Here is a 16,110-nt window from a genome sequence, read left to right as displayed (position 1 = left end):
TGAATCGCATGCTTCCTCGAAAATGATGTATTTAGGTCATGTTTCCAGGTGGCCTTTGGACCTTTGCCTTTAAGAAAACATTTTCCTTCACACATCAACCAAAATTCATTTGCCTTTACTTTAAAATCCTTTGCTTGTAATTAATGTTTTCAAGAGAAAACGTTTAGCCTCTCTGGGGATCCTTCCTGTGACTGTGTACAAGTTCTGTAGCTTACCCAAGGAGCTGCTGCTTCTGTATGCCATTGTATTTACCAGTATGAGTCCCATAAACCGCTGTATTTTGAGCTGAGTTCTGTATGACCTCAGTAGCCACAGGAAGATAATGTCTAATAGGCTTCTCCAACCCAAGGTAAGAGAGAAGAATAAACTATTTGCATTCTCCTCTTGATCACTCCCTAGCAATGTGCTGTAAAGTGCATGTGCCATTGGGAGAGGTGATGTTTCCCATGACCAGATATGTTCTGCCATTATTCATCTGCCTGGGATCATTAGGGGGACTTGATGGTATTATCGCTGGGCTCTTAATCCAGATGCCTGGGTTATGTTCTGATGACCCACGTTCAACTCCTGCCATGGCAGATAATAGAATTTGAATTCATTAAGGAATTGAGAGTCTGATGATGACTGTGAATCCATTGTTGATTGTTGGGCTGAAGAAAACCCATCTGGTTCACTAATGTGCTTTTGGGCAATTGGGGATGGACAGTAAATGCTGATCTAACCAGCAATGCCCTCATCCCATGAATGGATACAAAAACTCAATGCAGCAACTTGAGGGTCGCCCTTGATGTATATTGTATATTGTCTGGCATAAGTCACCATGATCAGAAAGATTAACTTAAATGTAGAATAATTCAACTGACAGATTGGGATATTAAATTTCTCACTGTCCTCAGAAAGGGCTGTATGTTAATTGGACTGGAGCCCAGTGCTGAGGCTGCGAATCAGTTGTCTTTGATTCATAGGTGCCAGGCCTGCTTCCTGTGCTAGAAGGAATTGCAGCAGAGACAGCATTTCCATTTCACAATCTCACTGCACTGAAACTGATAGTTACATGCAGGTGAATACAGTATTGGCTGAGGCGCTGATGTTCTTTTCTCTATCCAATAATTTTTAGTTAGAAACTGGTACAGAACTGTTGTAGTGTAGTCCCACCTGCCAGCACCCGGCCCATATCCCTCCAAACCCATATACCCATCCAAATGACTTTTAAATGTTACAATTGTACTAGTCTCCACCACTTCCTCTGGCAGCTCATTCCATACACATACCACCCTCTGCGTGAAAATCATGCCCCTTAGGTCTCTTTTATATCTTTCCCCTCTCACCCTAAACCTATACCCTCTACTTCTAGACTCACCCACCCCAGGGAAAAGACTTTGTCTATTTATCCTATTCATGCCCCTCATAATTTTGTAAACCTCTAAGGTCACCCCTCAGCCTCCAACGCTCCAGGGAAAACAGCCCCAGCCTGTTCAGCCCCTCTCTATAACTCAAATCATCCAACCCTGGCAACATCCTTGTAAATCTTTTCTGAACCATTTCAAGTTTCACAACATCTTTCTGATAGGAAGGAGACCAGAATTGCATGTAGCATTTCAACATTCAACAGGCGACTGACTGTGTGGAGTTTGCACGTTCTCCCCGTGTCTGTGTGGGTTTCCTCCGGGTGCTCCGGTTTCCTCCCACAGTCCAAAGATGTGCGGGTCAGGTGAATTGGCCATGCTAAATTGCCCGTAGTGTTAGGTAAGGGGTAAATGTAGGGGTATGGGTGGGTTGCGCTTCGGCGGGTCGGTGTGGACTTGTTGGGCCGAAGGGCCTGTTTCCACACTGTAAGTAATCTAATCTAATTAGCCTAACCAATATCCTGTACAGCCATAACATGACCTCCCAAATCCTGTACTCAATACTCTGACCAATAAAAGAAAGTATACCAAACACCACCTTCACTACCCTATCTACCTGCGACTCCACTTTCAAGGAGCTATGAACCTCCACTCCAAGGTCTTTTTGTCCAGCAGCACTCCCTAGGACCTTACCATTAAGTGTATAAGTCCTGCTAAGATTTGCTTTCCCAAAATGCAGCACCTCGCATTTATCTGAATTAAACTCCATCTGCCACTTTTCAGCCCATTGGCTCATCTGGTCCAGATCCTGTTGTAATCTGAGGTAACCCTCTTCGCTGTCCACTACACCTCCAATTTTGGTGTCATCTGCAAACTTACTAACTGTACCTCTTGCATTGAAATCATTTATGTAAATGATGCAAAGTAGTTTAACCAGTTCTGATCCTTGTGGCATTCCACTGGTCACAGGCCTCCAGTCTGAAAAACAGCCCTTCACCACCTCCCTCTGTCTTCTATCTTTGAGCCAGTTCTGTATCCAAATGGCGAGTTCTCCCTGTATTCCATGGGATCTACCTTTGCTGACCAGTCTCCCATTGGGAACCTTGTCGAACGCCTTACTGAAGTGCATATAGGTAACATCTACCACTCTGCCCTCATCAATCCTCTTTGTTACTTCAAAAAACTCAATCAAGTGTGTGTAATATGATTTCCCACCCATAAAGCCATGTTGACTATCCTTAATCAGTTCTTGCTTGTCCCTCAGGATTCCCTCCAACAACTTGCCCATCACCGACATCAGACTTACTGGTCTACAGTTCCCTGGCCCGTCCTTACCACATTTCTTAAACAGTGGCACCACATTAGCCAACCTCCAGTCTTTCGGCACCTCACCTGTGACCATCGATGATACAGACATCTTAGTAAGTGGCCAAGCAACCACCTCTATAGCTTCCCACAGAGTTCTAAGGTACACCAGATCGGGTCCTGGGGATTTATTCACTTTTATGCATTTCAAGACATCCAGCGTTGCCTCCTCTTCAATATGGACATTTTTCAAGATATAACCATCTATTTCCCTACATTCTATCTTCCAAGTCCTTTTCCACAGTAAATACTGATGCAAAATACTCATTTAGTATCTTCCCCCATTTTCTGTGATTTCACACACAGGCTGCTTTGCTGATCTTTGAGGGGCCCTATTCTCTCCCTAGTTACTTTTTTGTCCTTAATATATTTGTAAAAACCCTTTGGATTCTCCTTAACTCTATTTGCCAAAACTATCTCACATCCTCTTTTTATGCCCTCCTGATTTCCCTCTTAAGTATACTCTTACTTTCTTTATACTCTCCTAAGGATTCACTCGATCTATCCTGTCTATACCTGACATATGCTTCCTTCTCTTTCTTAACCAAACACTCAATTTCTTTAGTCATCCAGCATTCCCTGTACCTACCAAGCTTTCCTTTCATCCTAACAGGAATATACTTTCTCTGGATTCTCGTTATCTCATTTCTGAAGGCTTCCCATTTTCCAACCATCCCATTACCTGCGAACATCTACTCCCAGTTTTTGAAAGTTCTTGTCTGATATTGCCAAAATTGGCTTTCTCCAGTATAGAACTTCAACTTTAAGATCTGGTCTATCCTTTGCCACCACTATTTTACAATTAATAGAATTATGCTGGCTGGCCCTAAAGTGCTGACACCTCAGTCACCTGTCCTGCCTTATTTCCCAAGAGTAGGTCAAGTTTTGCACCTTCTCTAGTAGGTATATCCACATATTGAATCATTAGACAATTGTCTTGTACACACTTAACAAATTCATCTCCATCTAAACCCTTAACGCTATGGCAATCCCAGTCTATGTTTGGTAAGTTAAAATCCCCTACCATGACTACCCTGTTATTCTTACAGATAACTGAGATTTCCTTACAAGTTTGTTTCTCAATTTCCCTCTGACTATTAGTGGGCTATAATACAATCCCAATAAGGTGATCATCCCATTCTTATTTCTTAGTTCCACCCAAATAATTTCCCTTTTGCATATTTGCACCCTATTTTGATGTAAAAAGCATATAATCTTTAATTCACTTTATTTATTACATTGGATTAATTTTAACTGAACAGTTCCAAAAGAGGCAATATCCTACTTCTATCCAATCCAATTCACTTCATTTTCATGTAAGATGTGTCCACTTCTGGATATTGCCATTTAGTGGGCAATATGCTGACAAATTTTTACCCTCCAACTCAGATTCAAGACCTTCCCCCTCTAAGTGTATTTGGGATCCTGTCCAGTGCTTCCTTTCATTTCTTTTCCCCCATTGTGTGGACCACTCTCGACTCTGTGTAGCAGTGAATTTTGCCAGTGGCAGTCAATACTTGGAACCCTGATGCAAAGCTGAGAGAGAAGTTCAATTCTGTCACCCTTGGTTGGCATAGTCTTTAGCTTAATTGGTTAAATAGAGAAACGAAAGATTATTTAAATGGAGAAGGACTGTAGAAAAGTACCACAAAGAGCAATTTGGGAGTCCTTGCACATGTCACAAAAAGCTAGCTTCAAAGTTCACTGGGTAATAGGGAAGGCAAATGAAATGCTGGTCTTGATTCCAAAAGGGATAGAGTATAAAAGTAGGAAGGTTTTGCTAAAACTAAACAAGGCATTAGTTGGTCTACACCTGGAATACTGTGAACAGTTTTCAGTCTCTTACCTTAAAAGAAAATGTCCTGAGGTTGGAGGCAGACCAGAGAGGGTTCACTAGGCTGATCCCAGGTGTGGAAGGTCTGTTTTATGACGGATCGAACAGGTTGGATTTTAACTTATTGGAATTTAGAAAAATGAGGCAACCTTATTGAAACATACAAAATTTGTTGGGAATTTGACAGGGCACATAGGGAAATGGCTTTTCCCCAAATGGCTGAGTCTAGGACCAGAAATCGTAATTTCAGAATGAGGGGTCATCAACTGAGATAGAGAGGAGGAGGAATTTATTCTGTGTGGGTGGTGAATCTTTAGTATTTTTTACCACAGAGGGATGTTGAGGTTGTGTTGTTAAATATGTCCGAGGTTAAGATAGACAGGTTTTAAATCAGGAAGGGAATCAAGGGTTCTGGGGATAAGGCAGCAAGTGGAGTTGAGGAATATCAGGCCAGCCATGATCTCATTCAGTGGCGGAACAGACCTGGTCTGAATGGCCTACCTCTGCTTCTATGTTTCAAGGTCTTTTGTACACAATTGATCTTAATATTCAAACAATAGTCGGTTCAGTCTCTTTCCTTAATCAGATTTTGAACACACCTTTTGTTTCTATAAGTTGCTATCTTTGCACCTTGACTTTAAGGTAGTTTCCTTTAACTATTTCAGTTTCAGTCTGAATTTTTCTTTAACTAAAAACCACCAAGATTACCTACAAATGATAAAAGCCTTAATATCTAAAGATCAGAAGGTTGTTATAATATAGTTTTGTCAGAGATGTTGATGGAAATATTACCAAGATACACATTAAATAATTAACAAACTTTGCTATTTCAGGATTTCCGAGTGGGGTTTCAGCCAAAGCAGGGAATCGATCAAAATGAAGTTCAGTCCACAGATCTTTCAAACACAGTACCGTCTGATTCCACCAAAGAGTAAGTCCCTGCGCCATAGGCCGCAATTCAGCATGTGAATATAGACCATGGTGTTATGGGGCAAAGACTGGGTCAGAGACTGTGGTGAAGTGGGATCGATACTGGGAAAGTGATGGACTGTGGTATGAATTGCATAGAGGCCAGATTGGGCAAATTATGAAAAAAAAATGTTTATTAGCAACAGTGGTTGTTATTTGGCTCCTGAGTCTGGTCAACTATTCAGTTAAGTCATGGTCACTTTACTTTCCCATCTTAATCCTGGTGACCATTGACTCACTTGAACAGCAGATTTATTTTCCAAAGGGGCATAAATGTATCACATTTGGTTTGTGCTAGTGATGGTTACCATTACTGATACAGATGTAGTCAATTGAATGTAAACTGTCCTGATGCTGCACTGTGGACCTGCGTTAAAGCTGTTACTCTTTATCCTCAGTCCAGCCCTTGCTTTTCTGAGCCAGTGATTTATAATTTAGAGAATATTAGTTCTTTTGTTGTTAATTGGTATCCAATTAATGTTAACTCAAAATCCTCAATCACTACATCTCTTCTGATACTCTGTAATATCCTTGACCAATACTATCACCCCTACTTACCAACTTCCCTAATTTCCCTGATATTGTGTCTATCTCTTCCCTTTGAATGAGGTCTCCATTTTAGCCAATAAATGTAAGCCCCTGTGGCCACTTAGGATACATACTGCACCGTTTCTCTCTCACTCTGTCTAAAACTTTTTTTTTAGCTTTGCATCTCTCCCATTATTGATCTCCTCTCTTTCTGAGCTGCTACTTATTTGAATCCTGTTTTTCTTTCGCAGACCAGTACAATGCATTCTGAATCAAAAATAGGGTTAGGCTACACTGGACAGGCATCTGAGCATTCAAATAGGCACTAGATACAGTAAAAGACAGAAGTTGCCAAAAACTGATGAATTGCTGTAAACAGAGCAATATGAAGCCACAACCAGTGCATTAGATCAAATCTCTGTACTTCTGCCACATCTGGTGATGAACAATACTACTCAGTGCCCAAGAATGGGGAAGACAAGGCTGAAATCTTTGCAATCGCCTTCAATCATGTCAGACTCCTCCAGACATCCCCATCATTACAGATTCCCATCTTCAGCCAATTCAGTTCACTCCATGTGATACCAGGAAATGGCTGAAAGCATTGGATACTGAAAAGGCTATGAGGCCTGTCAACATCTCAGCAATAGTACTAAAGACTTGTGCTCTATAACTTGCTACCCTAGCCAAGCAGTTCCAGTACAGTTACAATACTAACTACTCAACAACATGGAAGATTGCCCAGGTATGTCCTGCATACAAAAAGCAGGACAAATCTAACCCAGCCAATACAGCCACATCAGTGTGCTGTTGATCAAAGTGAAGGAAAGCCACATTGACAGCGCGACCAAGTAGCATTACTCTACTTATTAATGTTCAGTTTGGGTTCCAATAGAACCAGAGAGCTCTCAACCTCTTGGCAGCCTTGGTCCAAATGTGAACAAGCAGCTGAATTCTTGGGGTGAAGTGGGAGTGATTGACTTTGGCATCAAGGCAATATTCGACAGAGTATGTGATCAAATAGCTCTAGCAAAATCAAAGCCAGTGGGAATCCAGGGGAATATATGACTGACATATGAATTTGGATCATGAATAAACTATTTGGCCCTTGAAGCATGACTCACCATTTCATTAATTTTTGATAAATTTCATAAGAAAACTCTCCACTGGTTGGAGTTGTACCTGACACACAGGAAGGTAGTTGTGATTATTGACACTTAGCTCCACAGGTGTTTCTCAACGTAGTGTCCTGGGTCTAATCATCTCAAGCTGCTTCATCAATAATCTTCTATCCATCATAAGGTCAGAAATCAGGAAAGACATGGGTTTTAAGGGGAATCATCTTCAGTATCTTTCAGAGTGTGATGGGATTTTGAAATGGTATTCAAGAATGCAATGAATGTGCAAAGAAAGGGAAATGTACAAGATAGGTGTGGTAGACAGTGAATAAGGTTATCCCAGTACAACAGGACCTTGATCAGATGCTAATGAGCCAAGTACTGGCAGATGAAATTTAGTTTGGATAAATGTGAGGTGTCGCATTTTGGTAAGGCAAACCAGGGCAGAACTTGCACAGTTTAATGGTAGGGCCCTGGGGCATGTTGTCAAACAGAGGGAGCTCAGAGTGTAGTGCATAGTTCCTTGAAAGTGGAATTGCAGGTAGATAGGGTGGTGAAGAAACCATTTGGCACGCTTGCTTTCATTGGCCAGAATACTGAGTATAGGAGTTGAGACATCTTGTTGCATCTGTACAGGACACTGTTGAGACCACTTATGGAATGCAGCGTTCAGTTTTGGTTGCCCTTCGATAAGAAGTGTTACAATTAGATTTTATTGTCGCATGTACTCAAGTACAGGGATCCAGGAGCACAGCAAAACGTTTAGTGTCATTCATGGCACCATCTTGGGTAAGAGGAGCTAGGTACAAAATCTTATATTTATAAGGTAGAAAAATAAATAAGGTAAGTTCCAAATTACAGTCTGCCTTTAGCCATGGGCCTGCAATCTATCCATGTTGGGCTTTCCCCACAAGTGCTCGATCTCTGTCCTGCACTGGACTCAATCTATTGATTGCCGTGTCTCGGTGCTGCCACTTTGCTGCCCAATGCCATTGGGGCTCGCAGGTTGCCAGAGTTCTGTCTGGGTACACCAACCACTGCGTGGGTGACCACCTAAGGCCCCACTCTGGAGCTGTTGTTAAACTTGAATGGATGCAGAAAAGATTTACAAGGATTTTATTGGGACTAGAGGGTTTGAGTTATAAGGAGAGGCTGGGACTTTTTTCACTGGAGGTTGAGGGTGACCTTTTAGAGGTTTATAAAATCATGAGGGACGTAGATAAGGTGAATAAGAAAGGTATTTTCCTTAGAAAAAGGGAGTTCAAAGTTTGGGGTGGCACGGTGGCTCAGTAGTTAGCACTGCTGCCTCACAGCACCATGGACCCATGTTTGATTCCAGCCTCTGGCGACTGTGTGGAGTTTGCACATTCTCCCTGTATCTGCGTGAGTTTCCTCCAAGTGCTCCGATTTCCTCCCACAGTCCAAAGATGTGCAGGTTAGGTGAATTGGCCATGCTAAATCACCCAGAGGTGTTTAGGGATGTGTAGGTTAGGGGCATTAGTTGGGGGTAGATATAAGATGATAGAATAGGGGAATGGGTCTGGGTGGGTGACTGTTTGGAGGGTCGGTGTGAACTTGTTGGGCTGAAGGGCCTGTTTCCACACTGTAGCTCTAAAGCTAGAGGCCATATTTTTAAGGTGAGAGGAAAAAGATTTAAAAGGGACCTGAGGGGCAACTTTTTCTCACAGGGTGGTTTGTATGTGGAATGAACTGCCAGAGGAAGTCTTTGGATGCAAGTACAGGTCAGTATTTAAAAGATATTTGGACAGACCTTTTGCCCGAAACGTTGACTCTCCAGCACCACACACTCAACATGATTAGGAAGGGTTTAGAGAAATATGAGCCAAACACAGGCAAATGGAACTAGTGTAGGTTGGGAAACTTGGTTAGCATGGACAAGTTGGACCGAAGGGTCTCTTTCCATGCTGTATGACTCTGACTCTAAATCTTCCAGGTTCTAACAATGATGCATGCTTATCAACACTTTCCCTGCTTTCTGCAGAATTCTGTTCTGCTTTTGGCAAATCAGCAAAAGTCTTATATAGTCCCACTTGTATTTTTGAATTATTGTCACTGTTGGAGATATTGCAGCTAGGAGAAAGTGAGGGTTGCAGATACTGGAGATCAATCAAAAAGTGTGCTGAGAAAAAGCACAACCAGTCAAGCAGCATCCAAGGACCAGGCGAGTCAACGTTTCGAGCAAAAGCCCTTCATCAGGAATAAGCTCTTCATCTGATAAAGAGCTTATGCTCAACATCGACTCCTGCTCCTTGGATGCTGCCTGACTGGCTGTCCTTTTCTAGCACCACAGATATTGCAGCCAATTTGCTAAAAAATTACTTAATTGCTATTGATGGGAGCTAAATGTAATTCATTTCTTTTGTGTTGTTGTTTGGGATATAAACACTGATAACTACAGTGGAGAACTCTCCTGCTGTTAATAGTTCTGTGGGGTCTTTATATCAATTTAGGTGGTTACACAGTTTAGCATCTCACTCGACCCTCTTTGACAGTGTCACACTCCCTCAGAAATGCATTGGAGTTGCCTGGAACAGCCTGGTTAATGTGCTTAGGTCTCTGAAAATTTGATCTTGCAAAGTTAGTATGTTAATGTGGTAATTAAAATTATAGATTTACGAGCATACATCTTAAGGAGTCTGTAAACAATTAGAATAAAGCAAATATGGGTGAAAGTTAATTAATTTTTCATCTGAAAGATGATTTGCCATCATCTTAACTAATGAGATAGGAATCATTCCCATGGTTTTCATGACCAAATCTATTCTTACCATTAGAATGTACCTACTAGTATTCATCCTATGCATGCTACTCATGTTATTTTTTTCTCCATTCAAATAAGTTTTTAATAAAGTACTTGGTTCTAGGATAGCTGTAGGAAGAACAATTTTTGACTGAGACTTTTGAACATTCCCTTTGTTATTCCTTCTATGTATAAACTGAGGATATTGCTATCACAGTGCTAGAAGTCCTCTATATAAAATAATAACACCTTATTTTGATTGGTCAGAGTGAAGTCGGGCAGTCAGACTGAGGAAGAAGATGGAGAATATGATGATGACGATGATGATGAATATGTCCCGGAATGGCATGATACATATGATGAGGAAGAAGATATCGATGAAGATGATTTTTCAGATGATGAATCAGAGAATCTAGAGAGAGATTTCTTTTACCTGGAAGACGATGTTTATGACTAAAGAGAGTTGAGATTTTTATATATACATATATATATATTCTGAATAAGTGGACAATTCAAAGAAATGTAATTCACAATAGTCAAATGAAAATATCCTAGTCCGTACAGAATGCAGAACTGTAGACATTTTTTGTTATGCCACTTCTGGTTAACTGGCTTCACATTGATTTAATTTTTTTTTTGATGTTCAGCTTTCAAAAATACCAACACAACTGAGGAGAGACTTATCTTTTCCTTTTACTTTGTTAACACAACATCACCACCCCACCCTGGAGAAAGCTACTGATAAACTACTCCTGAGCTGTTTATGGGAAATGTTCGCTGAATTCAGTTTAAAAAAAAATGAAGGACATCGAAGCCTCCACTTAGCAGAAAGCTTCTATTGTTCATGTATAATGTTCTGTCTTTCTGACAAAATAGTTATGCAAGTTACGCAAATAAAACACTTTCTAATGTATAAAATTGGGTTTGTTTTTGCTTCCCTTCCAATAATTTATTTAGCAAAGCAAAATCAAGAGAAAATGTTGTTTATAAAATCTTAAGAAGCTGCTTTTAATCCATTAAATCCCAAATTTCTCTATTTGATGTCCAACGATCCATCTCAAAATAATCTCAACCCATTTTCTTGAATGTCACAAATCACCTAATGTCCACTGCCAATCTTACCATTTATAATTCCGTCTTAGTTCCCTGCATTTTCATAGTTGATCCCTATGCTTGCACCAACTTATCTCAGTATGCTGCCAGTATCCTATTCCATTCTTCTGCACTCTAACCCCCATGTTCTCCTCCACCACAAGATGTTTCTTTGTAATCAGTGTAAAATTCTTTGGATTTATTCCACCTACTTCTACAACCATTTCTACCCCGATTCATGCTTCTGAATCAGAATTTCTGTCTCTTTCCACAATGGAATTCTTTTCCTAACTTCCTCATCTCTCTCCCAAGTTTTGTGTCCAGATTTCAGTCATCTCTCAATACCATTTCATGTTCAATGTCTGCTCCATTCACTGTGAAGCAGCTTGGGCTATTTAACTCTATCATGAATGCTACATGATTGGATGTGTCTGTCTGAAGGAGAAAAATGGAATAACATTTCTGATGACAAATATCAGCTGAAAAGTTCACATTCAGTTACTAATGGACACTCCAGTCCAATACTAAAGGAGTGCTGCATTGTTAATCTTTCAGACAAGATGTTAATTTCCAAAAAAGCAGGGGAGTTTTCCCAAAGTCCTACTCAATAATTATCCCCTGATCAAAATCACATAAACATTGTCACATTGATGTTCCAACAGCTTCATGTTGTGTTTCCTGCCTTAGAGGAAATTGCTCTTCAAAAACAAAGTCCATGAAGGTGTCTGGTGGTCATTGTTTAAATGCAACTTTTTACTCTTGACATTCCTAATTTGGAATTTGAAGTTATAATCTCTGGACTGATTGCCTACTATCATAACCACAGCACTGCTATACTTCTAATAATTTCTCACATTTATTCTCCATAATAGGCAATTAAATTCTCATTTAAAATGAGGTTTTATTTCATTTCATGTCTCTTGAACATGGCTATTCCATTTAAATATCTCCACATGCAAACTTGGTTGCTGATCAGGTTTTAAACTAACTTGTCAGGAGATAGCAGCAAGGACATAACATGAAAGGAAAAATGAAGTCCATAAAGGATTGAAAGGTAGATAGGTTAGTGTTCTGAGGATGTGAGCATTACCTTTGAAAGTTTTACAACCATTTTGTCTGGCACTTGAGATATTAAGATTCATGGCTGAAAATTGGCAATTAGCCATTTATATCTCTTGATGCAAAACACCATGGGCTGCTTCAGTAGAACTTTCTTCATCAGTTTGTTGACATTGTTAAAAGTGAATAGATGTTTGCTCATTAGGCCATGATCACAAAGATTGCAGAGGGAGGGTAACAGCAACAGGCATCAATCCAGGAGAGCCTATTACCTCCCTGATACCAGCATCAAGGAAGCATCTAAATCTGATATCCGTCTAACCTACACGGTTTCATTATTATCGATATGTCTGTCCAATACCCATTTAAATGCTCGACATCAGTGAGTCTACTACTGTTGTAGGCAGGCCGTTCCATGCCCCTCCTCCACTGAGTAAAGAAATTACCACGATATCTATGTCCCCTCGTATTAGCCTTCACCATCGAGGAAAAAGACTGTCTGATTACCTTATACATCTCGATTAAGTCATCTCTTTCTTCTCTCCAACGAAAACAGCCTCAGTTCATAAAACAATACAGCCCTCGCTGTTGTGCCGACCTGTGAACTCATCTAAGCCCATCCCCTTACACAATCCCATCATCATCCATGTTCTTATCCAATGACTGTTTAAATGCCCCTAATGTGACTGAGTTAACTACATTAGCAGGCAGGGCATTCCATGCCCTTACCACTCTGAGTAAAGAACCCACCTTTGACATTTGTCTTAAATCTATCACACCTCAATTTGTAGCTATGCCCCCTCGTACAAGCTGACAATCATCCTATTGTCCCCCCTATCTAATCCTCTGATCATCAAGTATGTCTCTATCAAATCCCCTTTTAACCTTCTCTCCAATAAGAACAGATCCAAGTCCCTCTTTTTTTAAAAAGACTTTCGCTCCAGATCAGGCAATATCCTGATAAATCTCCTCTGCACCTTTTCCAATGCTTTCACACCCTTCCTATTATGGGGCGACCAGAATTGTACACAATAATCCAAGTGTGGCTGCACTAGCATTTTGTACAGTTGCAGCATGACATCATAGCTTCGGAACTCTATCTGTACCAATAAAATCTAACACTGTATGCCTTCTTAACAGCACTATCAACCTGGGTGGCAACTTTCAGGGATCTATGTACAAGGACACCAAGATCCCTCTGCACATCCACACTACCAAGACTTTCCATTGACTCAGTATTCTGCCTTCCTATTATTATTCCCAAAGTGAATCACTTCACATTTAGCTGCATTGAACTCCATTTGCCACCTCTCAGCCCAATTCTGCAGTTCATCCAAGTCCCCCTGCAATATCCTTCCACGCTGTCCATTATTCTGACTTTAGTGTCACCTGCAAACTTACCAACCCATCTACCTATGCCTGTGTCCAAGTCAGTTATCAAATTGACAAACAGAAGTGGTTCGAGGACACAGATCTCTGTCCATCTGCACTGCCAAAAATTTTACCATTAGGCCAGTGCTCTGTATTCCTGTTATTTCTTCCAATGTGACTTACCTCACACTTTTCCACATTAAACTCCATTTGCCACTTTTCTGCCCAGCTCTGCATCTTATCTATGTCCCTCTGTAACCCACAACATCCTTCGGCACTGGCCACAACTCTGCCTACTTTAGTGTCATCTGCAAATTTACTAACCCATCCTTCTACACCCACACCCAGATCATTTATAAAAGTGATCAACAGCAGTGGACCCAACACAGGTCCTTGCTGCACACTAGTGATAACTGAGCTCCAGGATGAACACTTCCCATCAACCTTTTAGCTAGCCAATTTCTGATCCAATCCACTAAATCATCTTCAGTCCCGAAACTCCTTATTTTGTGCAATAGCCTACCGTGTGGAACCTTATCAAACGCTTTACTGAAGTCCATGTATATCACGTCAACCACTTTACCTTCATGCACCTGAGTTGTCACCTTCACAACACCATGTTGAATATCTCTCATCAAATTATTCCTTTCCAGATAGTTATAAATTCTCTCTCAATCTTTTCCAACATCTTACCCATAACTGAAGTAAGACTCACGGGCTTATAATTACGAGCTTTGTCTCAACTCCCCTTAAACAGTATTGCTACCCTCCAGTATTCTGGCACTATTCCTGTTGACAATGATGACATAAAGATCAAACCCAAACCCAAGATCTCCCTGTTCCCAGCAAATCAGAGGATAATCCCATCTGGCCCAGGGGGTCTGATCTATTTTCAGATAGAACATAAGAAAAATACAGCGCAGTACAGGCCCTTTGGCCCTCGATGTTGCGCCGACCCAAGCCCACCTAACCTACACTAGCCCACTATCCTCCATATGCCTATCCAATATCTGTTTAAATGCCCATAAAGAGGGAGAGTCCATCTTCCAAAATTGCAAAAACTTCCTTGTTGCCAACCTCAATCCCATCTAATCTAAGAGCCTGTAGCTCCGTATTCTCACTAACATTGCCCTTTTCCCATGTGAATACTGACGAAAATTAAGCATTCCCCCTATATCTTCAGATTCCACATACAACTTTCCATTACTGTCTTTGGCCCTAATCTCACTCTAGTCATTCTTTTATTCCTGATATACCTATAGAAGGCCTTAGGGCTTTCCTTGATCCTATCTGCTAACAATTTCTCATGTCCCCTCCTGGCTCCTCTAAGTACTCTGTTTAGCTCTTTTCCGGCTAACTTATAACTCTCAAGCTCCCTGAGCCTTCACACCTCATCCTCACATAAGCCGCCGCCTTCTTGACAAGAGCTTCAACTTTAATAAATCATGGCTCCCTCTCTTGACAACTAACTTAACAAGGACCTGCAGTAGCTGTTCCTTGAATACGCTCCACATTTCAAGTGTGTCCATCCCCTGCAGTTTCCATCCCCATCCTATGCATCCTAAATCTTGCCTAATTGCATCATAATTGCCTTTCCCCCAGTTATACCTCTTTCCCTGCAATATAAAACTATCTCTGCCCATTGCTATTGTAAACATAATCAAATTGTGGTCACAATCACTAAACTGCTCATCTACCTCCAAATCTAACACCTGGCTGGGTTCATTCCCCAGTACCAAATCTAATGTCAGAAAGCCCTCCTGCACACACTGAACAAAAACTGATCCATCTAAAATACTTGAACTATAGTATTCCCAGTCTATGTTGGAGAAGTTAAAATCCCCCATAACAACTATCCTGTTACTCTGGCTCCTATCAAGAATCATCTTTGTTATCCTGTCCTCTATATCCCTGGAACAATTCAGAGGCCAATAGAAAACTCCCAACAGGGTGATCTCTCCTTTCACGTTTCTAACCTCAGCCCAAACTCAGTGGATGAGTCCTCATGTGGTGTCTCAGCTGCTGTAATTCTACCTTTGATTAAGAATATCACCCCACCCCCTTTTATCATCATCTCTGTTCTTACTGAAATATCCAAATCCTGGAATCTGCAACAACCATACTTGTCCCTCCTCCAGCCTATCTTGGAAATGGCCACAACATCAAAATCCCACATACCAAGCCATGCCGTAAGTTCACCCACTTCATTCTGGATGCTCCTGACATTGAAGTACACACATTTTAAGCCAGTGCCCTGTCATGACCTTGTAAACTATCCCTGACTTCACTACCCTCCACCTCCTGTACACTGGAACTACAATTCAGGTTCCCATCTTGCTGCAATATTAGTTTAACATTCAGAAGGACTCTTGCCTGAAACATCGATTCTCCTGCTCCTCAGATGCTACCCGACCTGCTGTGCTTTTCCAGCAGCACACTCTTTACTCTGATTTGTTGAAAGGCCAATTATTTCAGTCACAACACATTTTAAAATTTATTTCAGAAGGTGTTGCTAGCTGGGCCAGCATCTGTTGCCCTTGAGAAGATGAGTGATGGAGGCAGTGGATGTTTATAAACATAGCGCCAATCAAGTGGGCTTCTTTGTCATTGCGGTGTCAAACTTTGACATTATTGGAGGTATGTTCATCAAGGTAAGTGGGCAGTATT

General features: G+C 41.1%; 1 protein-coding gene across 2 annotated transcripts in view; it reads left to right on the top strand.

Moving 5' to 3' along the window:
* Positions 1–10,839, top strand: part of LOC132830459 (cullin-9) — a 193,471-nt gene extending 182,632 nt beyond the window's left edge. For both annotated transcript variants that reach the window (XM_060848204.1, XM_060848195.1), the window contains exons 39-40: positions 5,379–5,476; positions 10,189–10,839. In XM_060848204.1, coding sequence (XP_060704187.1) covers positions 5,379–5,476; positions 10,189–10,378 — 288 coding nt within the window. In that variant the 3' untranslated portion in view covers positions 10,379–10,839. The remainder of the gene's footprint in view (positions 1–5,378; positions 5,477–10,188) is intronic.
* The last annotated feature ends 5,271 nt before the right edge of the window (positions 10,840–16,110 follow it).

Source organism: Hemiscyllium ocellatum, chromosome 3 (genome assembly GCF_020745735.1).
Source record: "Hemiscyllium ocellatum isolate sHemOce1 chromosome 3, sHemOce1.pat.X.cur, whole genome shotgun sequence".
NCBI classification, from domain to species: Eukaryota; Metazoa; Chordata; class Chondrichthyes; order Orectolobiformes; family Hemiscylliidae; genus Hemiscyllium; species Hemiscyllium ocellatum.
This window is presented reverse-complemented; position numbering and strand designations above follow the sequence as displayed.